The 20,389-nt window shown below is 39.5% G+C and overlaps 1 protein-coding gene across 8 annotated transcripts in view; it reads left to right on the top strand.

Annotated features, from left to right (window-relative positions):
• The window catches only part of UBR5 (ubiquitin protein ligase E3 component n-recognin 5), a 1,605,594-nt gene that overhangs the window by 121,287 nt on the left and 1,463,918 nt on the right, over window positions 1-20,389 (top strand). For 5 of the 8 annotated variants that reach the window (XM_069220579.1, XM_069220580.1, XM_069220578.1 and 2 more), the window contains exons 5-8: window positions 6,416-6,535; window positions 12,121-12,310; window positions 17,366-17,525; window positions 17,992-18,141. In XM_069220579.1, the coding sequence (XP_069076680.1) occupies window positions 6,416-6,535; window positions 12,121-12,310; window positions 17,366-17,525; window positions 17,992-18,141 (620 nt within the window). The remainder of the gene's footprint in view (window positions 1-6,415; window positions 6,536-12,120; window positions 12,311-17,365; window positions 17,526-17,991; window positions 18,142-20,389) is intronic. The other 3 variants (XM_069220584.1, XM_069220583.1, XM_069220585.1) reach the window with 1 other exon arrangement.

Genomic DNA, 20,389 nt, shown 5'->3' with positions numbered 1-20,389 from the left:
ACCTCCACACCACTTCACACCCATCCCTCTATTCCACACTACTTTTTTTAACTCTTGTTTTTAGAACAGTGGCATTTGAAACAGAAATTGCGTTTGAGGGATCGCAGTTCAAAATAATGAACAGGCAATTTGTTATTTGTCCAATAGCAACTACACATATACTGGGGGATAATACAGTACAATCAGTTTAAGAGCACTAAGATGATGCTGCACTCGAGTTTGTGTATTCCATACTACTCATTACCACATTGTACATACCATGGTATTCTAAAGTATAGTACCAAAGTGTGTCCTTCACTGCCCAACCTCCAGTGTATCACACCATATTTAATGTTCCGTCCCCAACTCAATTGAACCGGACTACTCACAACTCTACACATACCTTAGATCTCCATGCCACACTAGATCATAATGCAAAATGCCACACTACACCATTGTGTTCAACACTACATAGTCCAGCACCACATACCATGTTACACCCACTTATTACATCGCACCTTAGATGAAAAAAGAAAAAACATCTTTCTCTCTACACACCACTCTGTCTACACTATTGGCTCTACAACAAGCACATGATTTAATGTGCACTCAGTTGTATCCCTCAGACTGCATTCATAGGGGCTCACCTCTCATCCTAGCACACCGCTCACCCTCCTCTCCCACACACACCCATCCCAAAGCACTGCTCACCCGGCCCTCATACAGACCTTACCCATTGCCCTGTCATCAAACTAGCACACTCTTCATCATCAGTCATATCAGTTGCCCTACATTGTCACAGACATAGCTCTTATCGTGCCCTCACAGTGGCATTCTGCTCTCTAAAACACACACCGTTCACCCTGCACTCACTCAGCCATGCTGCTGGCACTGCACTAAGACATACATTGATAACAGGTGCTTGCAAGAAGGTAATCCAGAGTAATCAAGTGGTTCAGGGGAGGGGTGGCTTGAGATTCATAAGAGGAAGTTTTCGCATTTTGATAGACATTGGGCTTAGACATTTTGGCCTGATCGAGCAAACTCCTGCCTGCGTGAGCCTCGTATGTTTTTGCACTGTAGAGGTACTTTGCGAGGAGGGCTGTAGTGAGTGTATCTTCATATTGTTCCAGGTCTCAAACTTGGGACGATCCTTTGTACAGGGGCCACCTCTTAGCCCACCCTGGGATTTTTCCTGTTCTTTTTGTCATAATAGTAGCAGCATTATAATATTGTCTGTCCATATAGTGCCTCATGCCACACAATTTGTCATTGTTATGCAATTTAAAAGGGGGTTTATTAGTACCCAATGTAATCAACTTGAAAAGAATGCAAGGCTAAATAGGCCCTCCTAATATTTGAGTGTTAAAACCTTCTGTAATGAGCACTCTGTGCTCAGACCGGTCATCACTATAGTGTAGCATTCTAGATCCACAAGACATTGGCTTTTACGAATAACAGTATGTTTTAAATTATGTGCGTCTGAAATTCGCTTTCTACAACATCATAATCCTATCTGTATGCAAACAGGAGACCACGATAAGGCAGGTAAAAAGAAAGTGCCAACATTGTATGCAATGTATATGTCTTCACTGACCTGGGTTTTCTGCTAAGTGAACCTCTATCCTTAAGGAGTGAACACACAGGTTACAGAAATTTACAGTGTCCATTGCTGGGCAGCTGTGGGTGGAGGCAGCAAGCAATGGGAGGGCTCAGCAGTAGAGATGATCAGAAGCTGCTATGACCACCAGTGGTGATTGACTGTTTTTAATGACTGTTCAAGCATGCTTCTATAGTAATCCTGCCTTGAGGGTTTCCATTTACATGCTGCTCCTTCATTACGTTTAAATGTGACAGCCATATTAGGTGAGGGGAAGCCCCTCCATGAGCCAATGAATGCAATACTAGCCATCTTTTTGTGGTAGCGCACATTTGCCCAATTAAATTATGTAATCAACATGTGAGCTGAGCCATTGCCCCTCCCTCTATAGTCCAGCGACAGCTGTGCAAATCAAGAATGGCGGACTTTGGCTGCTTTTAACAGCGGGTATTAAATCAGGCTCCTGTTTTAGCTAAATATTGCCTGCTTGCTGCAGCAAGACTTGTAGTGCTGCTCCCTACATTTCACTGTTACCATTTGTCTTTATTCCTGACTTTGAGTGACTCAAGGGATTCCCTCTAGAAGGATGCCACTTGTACAAATTTCACTCAGATGGTGTAGGCAAGAATTGAGGCAGAAAACATCAACTTTTAAAGGGAGGAGAAAGCCACTGTTTAAGAAATAGTGGACTTTTCCCATTAGGTTGGTGGTGCTGCCTTTCAGGTATTGAACAGGTATCAGAAGAAGCACACTGTTGGATTTCTCCAATGCCCTCTGAACTCTGCTTTTGCAGTGATAGTAAAGGATCTATCCCACAGGTGGCAATAAATCATCTCAGTGGAATTTAGATACATGGAAAAAGGACCTAGTCAAGCTGCTGTACTAGAGAAGGGCTAGTGTGTCCTTTATATCCTTTACAAGCACTGTTCTTGAGCAAGCTTACACATTTTCAGGGAATGTTTCGACAGACCTACAAAAGTGATAGTTCCTCAAGGAAAAAAATCACATGCTCAAATTATCTGTAATCTATCAATTCAACTGCCCTTTTCTCTTCTGTTCCAGTTGTTGCATATCCTACTTAACAAGATCCCAGCAGTTCTAGTGATACACTGAAAGAGTTGTGTGTTGACGCTAGAATGTACTGTTTGTATGGTACGAGAACATCCATTTCAGCATTACTGAATATTTTAGAAGAAACCTAATGCTTTCAGAAATGTGGCTGTCCTGCGCAGAGCCTTAATAGAATCACAAACGTTACCGGAGAATCTGAAGGAACCCTGTTGATTACACTGGGTATTTATTTTTTTTAAAGTCCCTCCCTCTCATGATGATTAAACCTTTCAGCTTTACTGGACAGCCCCATGTTCCTCCATAGCCACATCTCTTCCAGAGGCGTGGGTCAGATCTTTAGTGATGAATGAATCGCATTCTAAGTTCTTTGAAGAATGGAATGGAATTGACTGCAATTATTATAGCAGCAGTATTTTTACGTTTCTGTACCTGTTCATTGGAGAGTCAGTACTGTGAGTACAGGATGCGTCCTCATTTACAATTTTACTCTCCCCTGTGCCTTCTCTAGAAGATTATTGCTATCAGTACACAAGTGGCACGGTGAGTGTGTTGGTCCTTCTGGAGGTGCTGGGGAGTCTACACCCATGATATCCTTTTTCTCATAGAAGATGATGATGGAGCGGGGTCACAAATTGAAGGTCTGTTTCCAGTGATTCCACTGACTTAATGTTTCCAAATTTGGCATTATGGAACTACAACGGGCCCCTGTACTTGTAGGATGTCCCTGTACAACTTGTGAGGAGGTGCCCCCTTGAGGAATGGCCTGTTAACTTAACCTAAACATCCACCCCAAGCACACCAAATTTTGACAGTAGTAGTATTTGACTCCCCGAAGAAACCATATTTTTCTGTGCAACTATTTATCCACTAGTTGTGCTGTAAATTTGAGCTGAGAACGTAGCCAAAAAAAAAAATGGTGTGGTATTTGATTCCAAATTACTCTTTGCCACCATGCTCTGTGTAATTTGTTTTAAGCCGCTTTGTTTTTTTTTCCTCCTTTGTATTCTAGTCTGAGAGATCTTTGCAGGTGAGACTAGCTGAGAGGGAGCATGCCTGAAGTTCACTCTGAGCCAGAGTATAGTTGGCTACTTACATCCTTTTACCAGTCTATAACATGATATAGGAACTATTTGTAGTTCAGTGATGCATGAACTTTTCACCACACCCTGGTATGGAGGTTGTCTCCTGTTCCTCCCCAGTAAAGGTTTGACTAATAGCTGAGAACTTGCATCTTTACCCTTTTCTGTGTTTTTGTGTATTTTTCATTTATTCTCGCTCTCAAGAATGTATGAAGACTATATAAAGCTTTACAAGATAGTGGTTCCCCCATCTGGCTGTGCTTTGTCTAATGATGAACAAGACACCATGTATGTCTGCTCATTGTTTAAGCTCCCATCACTGAAACAGAAATATCTTGGTTTGTGATGACAGTGCAGTTCAAGACTTCATCCATTTCCAGGAGTACTTTCTGGACTTGCTAATCTGTCTTGAATCCAAAAAATAACTTTGAATTGTTCTGACAGGCCTGACCACCTTCCATAAAGCCCACCATGAGAATGAAAACAGTTAAGATTGTGCTCCCTAGTGATTGGAGTAATTTAACTTCACCAGGGGTTTAACTTTTGGCTGACCTCCCTAAGGGATGAGAATAAGCCCTGGACTTTGAAGAATCCTTGCAGCTTGAATGAACAGAAGAAAAGCTAACTTGCCTTGCATGAAGATGTGCCAGTCTTGATCAGGAAGGTTCACAGATTGAAGTTCAACATGGAGTTCTCCTCCTTGGACCGAGCCACTGGGGTCTTTGCAAAAAAAGCTAGCCAGAATTAAAGAAACAACTGAAGATCAATGTCTGTAGTTGTTTCAGTGGTCCTTTCCTGCTAACTCCTATTGTTACCCTGCACTATCCACCATTCAGCTGCCCCCTTGCTCCCTTTAGGATTCCATATCTTCCCCTGACTGGAGGTCCTACTTTTCACCTAGATTGCCAGTCACCTTCTTTCCAGAGCAACTTGAACCTTTTAAACAGTTCAGTCTTGTATAATTCTGGAGATTTTCACTTTGAGTTTAAGGCTCAAAGTGGTTGAGCTTGAGAGTCTAGTTGGTGCTCCCTGACGGAAGGTTTTGAGTGTAACCAGACTGTTTTGACCTGCAGGCTATTAAATCTGGTTTCCTGTGGACCTCGAAGTAGGTGCTGATCCATTCCTGCCTCAATTACCATTGAAAATAGATTACAAGGCTTGGAAACCAATTATGTTCTTCGCTGGTATCCTGACTGAACACCTGCTGACTTTTCCCTTATAGGCCTGTTGAACTGGCCACTGACACTTTTTGGGGGTGGAAGATTAAAATAATTAAAGCATTTTGGGGTATTTATAGCTGATGCTCAGTAGCAGAGTCTCGAAGCCACCGAGTTATCTAGTTTGTATATAAACACACTGAAAAATAGCAATTCTTTTACTTTTATCATTTTGTCTGGTACTTTTTGTGGAGCTTTGTAGAATTTATCGGATGGCCTGACGAGTCCCATGGAACAGACAAATGCACCCCCACAGGAGAACCTGTCCACAAGCCTCTTATGAAAAATTTACAGTACCTTGTGTGTAAACACTATCAAGACATCTACTGTTGTATTCCGGGTATAGACGATGCTGGTACTATTTGCCTTATTGTGACGCTTCTGCTTGATTATTATAATAATTTTTTTAAACCAGGTTGAAGTTGTTTTGTTCTTTGAGGTTCTAACACTGAGTAGACATTGAGCTTGGATGGTATTTAATATGTCATGCTAGTCTGGGTTTCTAATCCCACCCACCACCTGGAGTAAGTCCTGACTGCTCATGTATTCCTTTAGAGAGTCAAATGTCCTTGTAAGTTTTTATCCCTATTTCAGTGTTTTCTGAAATATAACCAGTTTTTATTTATTGTATTTTGCCCGACAGATCTGTGATTAGATATCAACCTTAAAATATTTTTACTTGGTTTTGTTTCATTTTAATAATTTTCTAAAATGGGGGTTCACCAGCCTAGCATCTTCATCTTATTACGTTATTTTAAATTTTGTTTGATTAAGTTCATGTTCGAGTTCATAAAAATAGTGCAACAGCAGGTTTCCTGTGGCTCCTGTCGTGTCATTCTTATTATATGGCACGGATCTTTGGTCACTGGAGTGGAGACGTCCTGCGCAGGGGGTTATCATCCGTGATGGTCCTTCCTCGTTCCCACAGTTTTAGCTGGACAGTGGCTTTCTCGCAATGCAGGCTCGTAAATAGGTGAAGTATGGCGTTCTGATTATAGACTGCCAAAGGTCACTGTCATCCTGGGCTGCAGACCCTCAAAAACACATTTTGTGTATTTATCTTAGCAAGTTCACCATGATCCAAAGGTGTATGAAACTCCTAGGTAGCAAGACCCCAAAGGGGCACCACCGCCTCAAAGATACAGAACTCAAATTTACAGAACTGTGGTGCTTTATTGGATAATCACACAGTTTGAATATTACAGGCAAGTAACTTGTCTTTTTTTGCATTTTTGTTTATTTTTCTAAAAAATTACAGTTGCCTAAACTGCAAATTAGAATCTGACCACTGGAAGCAAAAATGTAGCAATGCTATTTGTAGAAATTCCAGCCCCTTGCCCAAGGGTGTTGCATATGCTGGTATGTTGTCAACCAAGTCCCTGACCATTTATTCCTGGGATTCCAGGGTTTGTTTTTTATGAACCCGTGTGGGATTGTTTTATGACTGATTTACCATCTTTTGCTTTCAGTTCAAAGTTGAGCAGTGGCTCAGGGGCAGGAAGGACATCCAGGCCAGGCAGGACCAGTGACTCCCCATGGTTTCTGTCTGGTTCTGAAACTCTGGGCAGACTGGCAGGCAACACCCTTGGGTAAGTTCTGGTAGGGTTCAAATTGAGCCTTTCTGTACTCTAGTGCAGTAATATGGAAGTAGTTGTACTTAATTGGTACTAGAGTTTACAGGGCACTTGTAGAGGAAGCTGCACTGATTGCGTGGAGAGGGGAAGGACAATAAAGTGTAAGCTTCCTACAAGAGTAGGTTTGTATAGTTTGAAATAAACTGTGCTGTTTAAATCAAGTGTGTGCTCTATGAAACACAAAATATTGTTTTAATTTTTAAACTAACAAATACCGTTCTTAACCGTTCCTAGTCTTTTTGTACTGACAGAGTTCACAAGCAAAGACTGCATATGGAGTAGATGCTGGCCATTTAAGTGTAACACCTCCCACCCCCCAAAACAAAACCTATCCATGATGCTGTGTATCAGCCCAGTCAATTAGTTGTTTCTTCTCATTTAACAGAGAATTTTTAAATGCTACGAGACACTCACCAGTACTTATTGAATTTTGGTTACATACATTAAAAACAAAATGCATCAGAGTGATGGGCCTTTCCCCTCCCTCCTTTTTATCCAGTTTCTCTCAGGACATGGAGGACCAAACAAGTTTCTACAGCCCAAGGTGGACCTTTATACGCTTATGTCAGAAGATGACCCATGGTCTAAGTGTCATTCAAATCTTCTGCTTATGAGGAGTAAACAGTGTAGCAAGGGTTTGGAGACCCCACCCCTCAAAAAATGAATGAATGTGTCCGTCTGCTTATATGGAGTCAGTATGCTGTGCCCCATCCCACTAAATTACCTGAATTACTTGTAATTCCTCTTGTCAGTTCCGCTATTTTAAAGACGTTCCTCAATGACAAGACTTGTAGAACATAATGCTAAATTCCAAGGAGGTTTGTACCTGCAGAAGGCTGCTAGTAAGTTAAGCTCATGGAATTGGGAGGAGGTATTGATTCATGGTAACATGTCCAGCTCTGAAAGCAGTCACATAGCCTGCAGCACATGGTAACATGCCATCTGCATTGAAGATCCTTACTGAGGGATTGCCTTATAGCTTCTTTTATCTGCATGTAGCTTTGTAGCATGACTGCCTTCATAATTACATTAAAATGCCTACATAACCACCACTTTTCCAAAGAAATGGCTGATTGATCATTTAATTCCAAGTGCTATTGAGGAACGGATCTGCATATATACTGCTTTCTACGTACTAGACTACTGGCATCCTTAAGGGTACAGTTTCCATTCTCTGTGAAGCATCTTCCTGTTTTTAATGCAAGGCTACATTTTATTTTTAAACTTAATAAAAAAAGGTTTTAAATGCAGTTGTGAAATACGCTTGTATTGCATGAGCCTTCTAAAAGTTGTGAATAGCACAGGTACATATAATGAATGAGAAAGACAGGTAGGAAAAGTCTCATTCATCTGCTGGTTCTTATGTACCAGGGTGAAAAGTATGCCACCCTATGTGAGAGATTGTATTGAAATTCCGAAATTGAATCTTATAGATTATTGGTGCTAAATTGGTTCCAAAAAGAAGTGGTGAGGTTAATCTATGATTGCACCACTTTTAAAGCTGCAGCCAAGCTAAGAATTTGCCTCTCTCCTGACTGGTCATTGCTCTAAGGCTGTCTAGTGTATGCTAGTGTTATTTGTGTGTGTGTGTGTGTGTTTGTGAATGTGTGTGTGTATATATATATATATATATATATATCTTTAGACAGTAAAACAACCCGCCACAAACTAGGTGTAAAGCAAAATTTCTCGTGGTACTGCTGAGGTATTATTGGGTGGATAAAATAGTGCAACCCATAGTTTCAATGGTTGGAAGTGGATTCACTGCTTTCCAGTAGAAGCAAGTGAAAGGGCTTTTGTAAGGATACTACTTAATCTGTAAAGTTGAATTTACCAACATGTTTAGGGCTGCCATCAACTACATAAGCTCCTCTCAGACATACTAACATCTAGTTGTTTAATTACCTTACATAAGTTTAGTAGTCTAAGTTCTTCTGAAAATGATTCTGTTCTCATGCAGGAATTATTTATCTTCGGCATAAATGATGGAGTACCTGTGCAGCAGTGATTGTGTCCTGATTTGTTATATCTTTCTTAAGTTGCCTTCATTCTGTGGAATCGTAACTTGTGCTAGTGGAACTCCCTATGGGTATGTCAGAGTTGATTTCTCTCTTTGTGCAGGGATTGGTTAATTTGTTAAATGTGCTTCCCTGTTATAAGAGGCACAGGTGGAAGTTGTGGAAACAGCTGGTCACTATCATATTGATCCAGTTGTGTTCAGCAGGTCCCCTTTTAGATGTTAGTCGCAGTGTGCTTTTCCTTGATTGGTTCCACATGCAAAACAGGTTGATGTAGGAACTGTTTTTCATTTTGGATTGTTTTTAGAATTCCACTTTGTATGCCTCTGATCCTGGGTTATTGATCCTTCTGTAGATGTTCATTTGGGTGTTCGCAGTTACCCTTGTGGAGGTAGCATTTGTACTTTTGAAGTCTGTTGCAGCAACTGGTGCCTACATGTGTTGCCCTCTCCATACTTGTTAAATCTGTAGTCAGTGTTTCCTATGTCTGCAGAAACAAACTCAGTGCAAAACGACCTTGATAGCTTACACAACCTTTTAATTCTTGAACTGTATATCTGTGGTTACTTTGAAGGACATTTCAAGTGGTAACTCATTATGTAAAATTCTTCCACTGGCAGGTTTGTAAGTAGTCTTGTGTTTTTTACTGCTTCCCAATATTAAGTTGTATTTTTATTATTTTGTTTAATGATAGTTTTGTTGACTTATTAAATGATGCAGATTCCATTAAGTACTTTGTTTAATGATTCTTTGAAAATTCTTTGATTCTCCTTAGATCCCTTGTCTATTGTATTTTGACTGCACTAGTAATAGGGGCATGGTTAAGAAAGTTTTTAATAACAAAAAGCCACTCACCTATGTAAGCATTGAGGTCCTAGTCCTGCACAGATGCATACAAATTGATTCTTATTGCAATTCACAGGGACCTGAACACAAATTTAGTGGAGTACATTTGACTAGAAAAAATAATTACCCAAGTGACAGAATGAACTCTGCTCACTAAAGTTATTCTCCTTGCGTGAATGTTGAATCATTGTTTCTGAAAGGAGGAGGAAGAAAACCACTGTGGAAGCGAGGTGCCACAGTGAAGTGGAACAGTTTGTGTGCGTATCTCCAGTGGGTAAGCTTCTGCCACAGCAGTAGTTATTTGGTCAATATGATCACATTCTGCTTCCTCAATACAGGCTTCATGATGAGATATTTTGGTAGCCCTAGCTTTATAGGCACTTTGAACAACTGTTACTCCACGTCAGTTTTATAACCATGTCATTGACAGCAACCCTTTGTTGCCAGACTGGTTTGAATATTTCCCCTGTGAAAACACAAGATGATGCTCAATCTACCGTTGAAAGCATGCTTCGCTGACCTGCGCTATGGACTGTTGCTGGTCACTTGAATATCCCAAAGCATTCCCAGGGAGAATGGGCCTTTGGCTTGTCATGATTGGCCACATCTCTAAATTGGTTGTAAGTGCTAGAGAACTGCCTTGCAGAATTACTACTAGCATAATTCCACCTGCTTATTCTTGTGCCGATAACTGTTCAATTTCCTTTGCTGCTACTACATATTCTCTCTGTGAACCAATCTGGTTTGTACTCTTGAGTATGCTAATAACTGATGGAAATTGTTGAATTCAGACCATAATGTCCCATTGTTGTTTTAGCTTCTTAGTTTCTTAGATTAGGGTAAGCATTGCCTGCTGTTTTCTGAACCTGCAACACCATATATAAATCCTATACTGTGGGTTTTTATTTGAGATCAGATTCGGTCATCACAAGAACTTTTGCCCTTGTCTGTGTGCTGATCTTCATTTCTGAGGTCTGTGTATGTAATCCTTTTAATAACAGTACTCTGGGGTTTTGGAGACCATCACATTTGATGATATCAACTTTGCTGATACTTTGACATAAGATGCATTTTCCAATGCCCTGTACTTAATTTGTCTTGCTGAAAGAGACCATCGACCTTAGAAGTTCAGGCCATTCCTTTCCCACTAGATGTCTTGAACCCTTCTGTGGAAGCTACTTTTGGTGGAGGAATACATTCACCAAAGTAACAATTATTCCCAAAGGAAGTTTCAGTATCTCTTGCATCTTTCGCTGTATTAGAATCCGCAATAGTCTGCTGTGACTAAACAACTGTAAACCAAGCAACTTTGTCTCTAAACCTGTCCTTTCTACTGGCAGCCATGAGTTGTAGAACACCCCTCCCAGCAAAATTGTAAACCCAAATGACTAGTAAAGAATGCACATCATGCGTTTTCTTTGCATATAGACTGACACTCTAGAATTGCTTCCCTTTGCACTCGGACTTGCTTGTTCAATGAAATTCAGGAAAGGATTCCAGGACCAACTTTATAAACCTCTGACAGTCCTAGACTGTCTCTTCTGTCTCACCACTCTCTGGTTCCAGGTTTCTGATCCTTTTTTTCAATTAACTTATAATTTGGCAAACTTACATACAGTTGCTCGCTGCTTGTCAGAGTTTGATTGGTTCCCTGGTACTCTTTTTCCTCTGTCAAAAATGTCATTTGTTTTTGCAAAATCTTCAGTAATATACTCCACATCAGCACAGCTCTGCACCTGAAGAGTTCTGGGGGTGCATGTATTTAGAAAGGTGCAGTTGGCTCTGTCAAACGTGGGCCAACAAGTACCAGCCACCAAAGAATTAGTTTCTGTGTGCCTGCAAGTCTGCAGGCAATTTCTCTTAAAAGCTTATTTAAGTTTTCAGTCTCCTTCATATTAGGAGTAGTCCAGTCAACATACAGGTAACCGCTTTTTTTGCTTTAAAAAAAGGGTAGCATCATCACAGATTTAGAGTTTGGGTTTGTTCACTTTTACTAAGATGTGGTAGATGGACCAGTGTTAAGTATCTGTCCTTTTGATATGGATCATGAGCATTGTTCATAAAGTCTGGAAAGTTTCTCCCAATGGGCATGCAGATATTAGAAATGAGGGAGTTAACCTTCATGTAAGCATTGGCTTCAGTTTAGTGTAGATTCTTTTAGTATTTAATTAGCAGTTTTTTTGTGAATATCCTTGTGTATCTTTCCAAAATTTCAATTCTTACTTAAATTTCAGTTTGATAACCTGACATTACTGAAAGATATTGAAGACGTTCATAGAAATGGCTAATTTTACAGATAAACAATAATTTGAACCCCATGCTTAAACGGATTGTAACTTTGTTTAAAAATGTGTGCCTTCATTGGGAGAAACCTCAAGAAATTTGACTATTGAAAATGAATATAATGGAATACCACCCAGAAGTAGTACCTCGGATCATGAGCCGTCTCAGTTGTAGGACTTGATTGACTGATTTTGTGTCATTAGGGTAGTTTGTTTGCTTGTGTCCCTTCAAAAATTTTCACTGGATGAAGTCCGAGATTTGTGTTGTATTCCATGTATACACAGAACAATATTTTGAAACGCATAGTCTGTTTTCTGTAATCACTTATCATGCTGAAAGAACAGGATCTACATTGTTGTGTTATTTAATGTAAATAATTTGATTTACTTATAGAAGCCGTTGGAGTTCTGGAGTAGGGGGCAGTGGTGGAGGGTGTTCTGGAAGATCATCCACTGGAACACGGGACTCTCGGAGGCAAACAAGAGTTATTCGCACTGGGCGTGACAGAGGGTCTGGTCTGCTTGGTAGCCAGCCTCAGCCTGTTATACCTGCGTCTGTCATTCCTGAGGAGCTCATTTCTCAGGTACGTTATCCTGAATGCGTGTTGCCCAGTAACATTTAAATTTGTACAATTTTATTTAAATTTATATTTTTTGTGCATTTTGCCAGTGTGCTGAACACACTAAAAAGTAGTCCAATACAATGAGCAAGATTAAAGGCGCATCGGTGTCAAAAGGGCCAACGAAAGAAGATATTTCTTAAATTTGCATCAGAGAGGATAGAAGGAATAGACCAAGTGAAGAAAGAAAGATTATTTCCTCTTCTTGCTTGAAAGTGAGAAGGAAGAATTAATAAAACTGAGTTAGAACAGAAAGCAGATGAAGGGTTTAACAAGACTGACATGAGAACTAGAGCGTACACTAAGAGGGGCGTAGAACCAAAGAATGGATGTGAACAGGCCTAAAGATAGGAGAAAGCTAAATAAGTCTGTATTGGGAAGACTCCCCTTCAAGATGTCTGTGGTAGAGGCTTGCTTAGTGGAGAGCTATTCATTCATTGACTGATTCTTGTGGGCGTATAAACTGGAAGAAAATAGTAGTCAAAGCAAGAGAAAATCGGACTGAGAATCAAGATGTTTGCTTCCAGAATAGTGAGGAATGCTCGGATCTTGTGGATTTTGTAACCGATACCTGCAGATATGGGCAATATATCTAGTTAATGGCTGCAGAAATAATATCAGGAGTTTGGATTTGTTGAGGCTTGATTTGGAGGATGGATGTGCTACAGTACACTTTGTACAGACAGTGCATTGTATTATGTACATATGTCAAAGCAAATGCATTTTAGTAGCACTTTCTTGTTTATCCATTTCGTACATCATCATTGTTTCGTACAACAAATGGTGAGGATGTCCTGTTTTGTTTGGGTATTTAGACTTTTGGTAATATTTACTTCCTTTTCAGAGATGTGTAACCTCACATGGGTAATTGTCACAGATGAGCATTTCTTGCTCTGGATTTCCTTTCTTGCATGTTAAACTACTGCTGTAGATTATTGTCCTTGGCCAACTACATTGAATTTGCAGCATGTTAGTCTCCCATAGACTGTACTTATGTAGTCTGTGCATAGCGTGGTGAAGTTGTTTATAGTGCTGCATCGATTTTTGTACTTGAATAATCTTATAGTGCTGTAATTGTACGCTTCTCCATGGAAATGGCAGCATGACTGTGAGAGTCACCCTTTGTGTCTTCTTGCGTGTTAACATGGGGCATTCCTGAATGTTTACAAACCAATATCTTATGATGCCCTTGACCTTTGAGTTTCTTATAAGATTATGGGTATCTATCTAAGAGGGCATTGGTCTTTGTATTCTCTGGTTTTACAAGGCATTGACGAGCTTTGATGCTCCTGGCCTATGTTTTTTAAGAGCTAAGTAAACTCAGCAAGCTGGATATACCTTTTGTAGACTGATGTTCTCCAACTGATCATTGTATTATTGGTAGTCATTAATGTTTTCTTCATATGTTAGTAGCTACTGTTAGATTTGGCCACTGTTGAGCTGGTTGGCCCACAGAAGGGTACCGCTCGATTGCCAAAAGGTGCCACACTTGGAGCAGACATATGTGGTCCCTTTAGTTCCTCAGTATTGTGGGAGTGAAAGGTGCAGTCCAAGAGGAGTAGGTGGGGTCCTGTTAAAGGAGCAGAGAACTAGAGGACGGTCAAAGTGTGGCACAAATATTCAAAGTTAGAGGAGTGTAGGTAAGAAAGCACAAGAGAGGAGGATGTGGCCTGTCTACCCTGTAGCAGGCACCAATTCTGCTAATAAGTAGGGAGACAAATGTTGAGTGACTAATTGATATTGTAGTGGCACAATTTGGCAGCAACCCCTGAGAAAGGGAAAGATGTGACTATCTAGTGTTTTATAGAAGGCACACAAGTGAAGAGTAATTCAGATCATGGTAACATTTGTAGCTTGAGCTTGAAAATTACCACAACTTAACTGCTCACTACTGGCATCTCTGTGTGACTTGCTGGTCACAAATTAAAAACCTGGCAATAATGCAATCCATCTTTCGGCCTTACATGGACAGTACATTGAGAACCATTACATTGAGCAATGTTGGCACCTGTTGCATATGCAGCACTTCAAAAAGGCAAAAGGTTGTTAATGATTGCTCCTGAAAAAAGTTTTGTGAGGTAACATAAGCCATGTTTCGGGCATAAGGTTCCTACTAAGAATGAGTAGTTGGTGACCTTGCCAATGAGAGGTTGTCAACTGGCATGTGGATTTGGAAGACTTTTAGATGGCTAGAGATGCAACAATTTAAGTAGAAAACAATTATGAATGGCACAGTGCTGTCAGTAGGATTTCTGAAAATGTCTGTCTTTCTCTTTCTGGTTCAGTCACTCTTGCTACTTTACCTATCCTTTCTCAGTTGGTATGTTTCTTCTCCAGCTGTCTCCTTGTTTGTCTGTCGTACTTGCTCTTGCTTTTTGTCTGCTCACTTTTTAGGGTTGAGCGCACAAGCCCTCCGTCCCTGTTGTAATCTCTCTCTTTGGGCTTTTAACCACACCCATGTCACGCTTGTCACTTTCATTGGTTCGTGGTCTTGCCTTTTAAAATCTGCTTGAATTCATTAGTGAAAGGCATGCATAAGTCATGCCTTTTCCGGTGTTTAGCCCTCCTCAAACACACCGGGCAACTACTGAAAACATAAGAGTCTCGATGTTTCAGCATGGTTTCCGGACTACTTTATCTTTTTATTTCCAGGCGCGCGATCGCGCTGGGTTTTACATAGTGCAGTTGCGCTCAGTTCTTTTGGTTTTCATTTTCAGCGCAATTCAATTTGTGTGGCAAGAAAAGTCTGGTTAGGAGTTTACAACCCTAATAAATCTAACTCTGGCAAATGAGAGACCCGTTGCATTGCAAATGCTTGTTTTTATTGCTGTCTCCTCTAGCCCTACCTCTTTGTCTTTCTTCTGGTCTGTCATACGCAGTTGTGCAATAGCTTCATCTTTGTATGTTTATCTCTCTGTATGCTAAACTCATTTGTTCTGCCTAGGTCTCATCTGGCGCTCTCTCTGTATATGCCTTTCCCTCCTCTCTACTTGTCTCTCCAGTCCTTATTTTGTCCTTTCTAGGTGGTTGACTCTTACTTACTTTGTCTCTCGGATGTTAATTTCCTGCTCAGTCATTTGTCTGTGAGGGACGCTCGTCTGCCTCAGGTTACAGGAGCTTGTGTGCAGAAGTTTATTCTGAACTTGTTTGTTTGCATCGTTTGAAGGTGCTGGCTCAAACACTTCTAAGCACAGGGCACCGTCCGAAGTCCTTGAAAATAGGGTATACTTATGAGGTAGGCAAAATATGAAATACTCAAATTGGGGAAAGCAAATTTGGAATTCCTCATGTTTTTGGGTTAGGTTTGCCATTCGTCTTCCTCTCTCTAGTTAAATCACACATTTCATGATTATTTAATACTCACATTAGCGCCCCAAAATCATTTGTATAGAGAGAATGATGCAATATATAATTCAACAGTTCAAATACATCACATGGTACTCTTGTACTCTGTTCTTGCATTAAAGTGTTATTACTTTGGAGTCGAGCCTCGCTGCTTAGTTGATAGGGTAAAACTTGTGCATTAAATGCACTGATGTTTTTTGGCTTCTTCAACAAGTGGATTGGCTTTTATTAGAAGGTGGATTTTACTTTGGAGAAAGGTCTTGTTAACTTCAGTCTTCAAATTAAAGTAGAACAACTAACATGTCTAATTCAAATCATTGAGCCCAAAAATCAAGTTTTAATGATTTCCTCTGAAGGAAACGGCTTAGGTTCACTGCTCTAGTTCAGTTTTGGAGAACTGAAAATGGATCTTACTGAGTAGACTGAGATGGTCACAGTGTCTACCTGCTGGAGAATATTCATGTGGTTCGGCAAAATAGCTCAGTTGCAGATGACACTACTCTCGCTTTAGATTGAAACATCTAAATTAACATGGCTATAATTGTATGTTGTTGCATTTACATTGTCACCTCCTTTTACAGTTTCACTTATATTGCCATGTGACTTTTGGTTTTAGGGTTTGTGGGAGAGGACTATGCAAAGGCATTGGCAGTGTAATGGTAGCTCTCCTAAGGTTATGGATCATGCAGTTAATAGTGATATAGTGGTGTGACATTTTGTTGATGTATTAATGTTAGATTTTAGCTCACTGAAATATATATTATATTAGATGTTGATGCTAAGGCACTAATATAAAGATAATTGATTTAGCGCCACTCAATTAATACACTAATATTAACTTAACCAAGGTTCCATCACTTTTCGGTTCTTTTAGCATTGTTAATGACAAAACTGTAACTTTTCAAAACTCAGTTTCTTTTGAAGTTTTGCTGGCTAGCCCCGGTGTTTTATGGGAGCAGTACTTAATTATTTCACTACCTGCCCTAGAGGTTGATTAGATTTCTGTAGAAATTGATGTTTTAATGCCTCCCACTTTGGTTTACATGAAATTAATACAAAATATGTCACAGGAGATGATCGCCATAATTGAGCATTGCATTTACCCTTTCCCCAGTATAATTCAGCAGCTTTGCTGTTCTCTTTGTTCAGATTTAGGAATTCTCCTATTTCATCTGATTAAAATATAAATTAGATGTTAAGTGTTGGCATTTGGCCTCAATGCCAGTAGTAAGCATCTAACACCATAGACATATAGACATATTGCCCCAGAACCTTTAATTGCATGGTATCAAATGGTCAGTTTCACCTCACTTTGTGCATAGTGTCCCCATTAAAAACCATGAAAGATAATAGTCCCTATGTTATTACAGATGTTACGATGGAATAATGGAACACCTCTTAATGTTCTCCTCCTACTCTTATGGTTCTCTTTATCTGTTAACATCGCTACAGCTTGTCAGTCCATCTAAATGTTTTTATTTGCTACTTTTGAGTAACTATCCTTTGTAAAGAAAATCTGTATTAGGTGTTGAGAAATGTGCTATAGTACCTGAATAAAAATGTACAAATGTATGGAAATGCTTTTTGCTGTTCACTTACATCTTATAAGTAAATCCTCTACTGTTCGTTGGAACCTTGTAGTAAAAATAACTAAACAACTGCTCTGTTGTACAGGCACAAGTCGTTTTACAAGGAAAATCCAGAAGTGTGATAATTCGAGAACTTCAGAGAACAAATCTTGATGTAAATCTTGCAGTAAACAATTTGTTAAGTCGAGATGATGAAGATGGAGATGATGGTGATGACACAGCAAGTGAATCGTACTTGCCAGGAGGTTTGTGTATCCTTCCACTTAATTGCTTCCATAGTAAGATATTTGTACTCCTGCATTTCTGTATAAACATACCAATTAACCTCAAATTGTGAATCAGTTAATAGCTATAAATAAATGCAATGCAAGTCACCCATTTCACTTGACGGTTACAATAGTGCTAAACACATTTTGTGCACAGGATACAACACATGATTTAGACATTAAGAATACAAAATCCCTATTTGCATCACTTTTACTTTTAAATAGGATGAGTAATAACATGTCTAGTGAAGTAACCAATGGTATTTGCAGTTTGCCACTTTGTAAATCCAGGAAGGATTTTAATGTCATGAATGCTGTTTTTCTAGAGAAACAATGTAATTGTTAACCAGCTGCATCCTTGAGTGATAATAAATGCATGCGTTGTGTCTTTTGGCAACAATGTTTTACTTGATTGGTTGATCACTTATGATCCTTGTGTTTATAGAGGATCTTATGTCTCTGCTGGACGCTGACATTCATTCTGCTCACCCCAGTGTCATTATTGATGCTGATGCTATGTTTTCAGAAGATATTAACTACTTTGGTTATCCCTCCTTCCGGCGTTCTTCACTTTCCAGGATAGGTTCATCCCGAGGTAATTCTGCATCTTTCTTTTAATGAGCGCCTTGCCATGCAGAGGGCTAGTGCTGAGGTTTCTAGAACTAACTGCAGCTTGCTGGTTTTTGCATTAAATTTGTGAATGCCTATGTGTTTGCTTATGGCTTTGCTGAATATAGTTAGACTCAATGCATTAGCTTTGCTTCTTGAATAAACAATGCTGTTGTGAAATGTATTTAATTGGTGTGTTGTATATGTGTTTTATTTAAATTCTGCATCCAGAGATGTTTCTAAATTTTCAGTGCTTAACTAAGGTTATTTTAAATTCTAGTTACAATTACTTTTATTAAGAATAAGACCCTTTAGTTGCAGGGTAAGATTAGTTTGTGGGACTGGATGTTTGTAACTTGTTTGACATGCACATAGAGAGTTTTTTAGCTTTAGGTCACTGGTTCAGATGTAGTCCATATATAGAATGGATTTTGGTAAAAGATAATGTTCTGGACATTTTCTGTCTATTCAGCCAGGGAGCACAATAGAACAAGGTCCTACTTTAGTGTCTATCTATTGACTTAAGGGTACCTTTCGTTTATCAGAGTAACATACTACCCCGTCAAATTATTAAATTGTTTTCAGTTACAGAAGAGAGACATGTTGAATATATTGCAACAGTGTTTTAATCTCTGACATTGATGTAGGCACCAACCTACCAAAATATAGGTAGTCCCTGCAAAACAGGGAATCGCAATGTTATGTTGTGTCAAAAGGTACACTGGTTTTCCTCACTGTATACATCGGTGTTGACAGAATACACTTAGTTTTGAACTCTAGATATGCTTGTTTCATTATTATCCAATATGTCTGTATGTACATGTAAATGTGTGTATGGTTATTATGTGGAATTTGAAAACTGAAACAAATGAGCACACCTAGCAGCACTTAAATTTCACGCAACTATAAACCTGAGGTATGACAAGTTAACAGTCTTTTACATTTTTAGAAGCAATCTATTGCCTGAAAATGTAGAGCACAGCCTTTTTTTTAAACGGCAAAATTATTAGTTTTGCAGCCTGATTCCTTTTCTGGACTCACATTCTGTGCATTATTCCGTCATCTAGTGTTGGGTCCGGAAAGTTGTGTTCTAGTCTTTTTTTTTTTTTTTTTTCTCTTATGGCATCCAAGCTATCTCTTCAGTCAATATAGCTTCACTCTCTGAATACTGTTGCTCTCTAAGGACCCTATGAAATTCATAAACCTTGACCCATTTATCAGTGAGTCCAAATATTGTGCTTTGACATTGAAAGATATTAGCTTAGCTAGTGTTTATCTCTGTACTTGTACTACTCCTACCGACTTTGTAAATGTTAAACTTGGCATACTATGAATTTGGATTTTGTGTGATAAGTTGAATCTTCACTATTTGATGGATTACTCTTTTGCAACCTATAACATTTATTCTGAGGTTGTATTAAGCTTTGACTAGGGGTTAACTGAGCTAGTCACAGAGTTGTAACAGTTTTTTCAGGTAGAACGCTATGTAAGGTAAAGATTTCAGAGGGTACCCCTTTATTCTAAATTTACTTCCTTAAATAGCAGTTCCCTTCTTATACTTTTGTTGTTAATGCTGCCTGACTCTTGAGTTCTGTTGTTTGCTTAAGGATATAGATTTTACACTCGTAGCAACACTCTTGGTCCTATCGTATGTAGCTCACCCCCTTCCTCTTAAAATCTTTCCTTCAAAACGAAGCACACTGTACAGAGGAAGGAGTGAGTGGAAACAAATAGCCCATGGTTGTCATGTTTTATTTTTAGTCTGCTTCTAATGTGAAACGTATTGGCATCCTGCTCTGTAAAGTCTGAGGATGAGGACTACAAGTAATCCACAACCAGCCAGGTTTCAAGCAGTAAGATAGCAGAGCCTACTTTGCCCCCGCCCGGTGGAATGAACACATGTTGGCCCTATCCTGTACATCAAATTATGCATACTCTGAAACAAAGGCCGTAACAGTCTTGGGCACTCAATCATCTATCCTTAACTAACATGAATGAATGTTGAAGCCTTTGCGATGAACACTTGAGTGTAGTTTTCAAATGGAACACTTTCTCAGTCATTTAACTACCTGCAAAGGAAATGGCAAGAAAATAAATGAATTGTTCTCTTGTAAAGTGGAAACTGCACCAAACGTAGGCAGAAGAAATAAGAAAAGTGATGTAGGTGTTATTGGTTTAACTTACGGCCCTAAACTTAGGATAAAAGGAGAGCCAAGCTAAATTTGTTTTCAGTT

Source organism: Pleurodeles waltl, chromosome 2_2 (genome assembly GCF_031143425.1).
Source record: "Pleurodeles waltl isolate 20211129_DDA chromosome 2_2, aPleWal1.hap1.20221129, whole genome shotgun sequence".
In the NCBI taxonomy this organism is placed as follows: Eukaryota; Metazoa; Chordata; class Amphibia; order Caudata; family Salamandridae; genus Pleurodeles; species Pleurodeles waltl.
The sequence above is the reverse complement of the archived record's forward strand: the minus strand, read 5'-3'. Positions and strand labels throughout refer to the sequence as shown.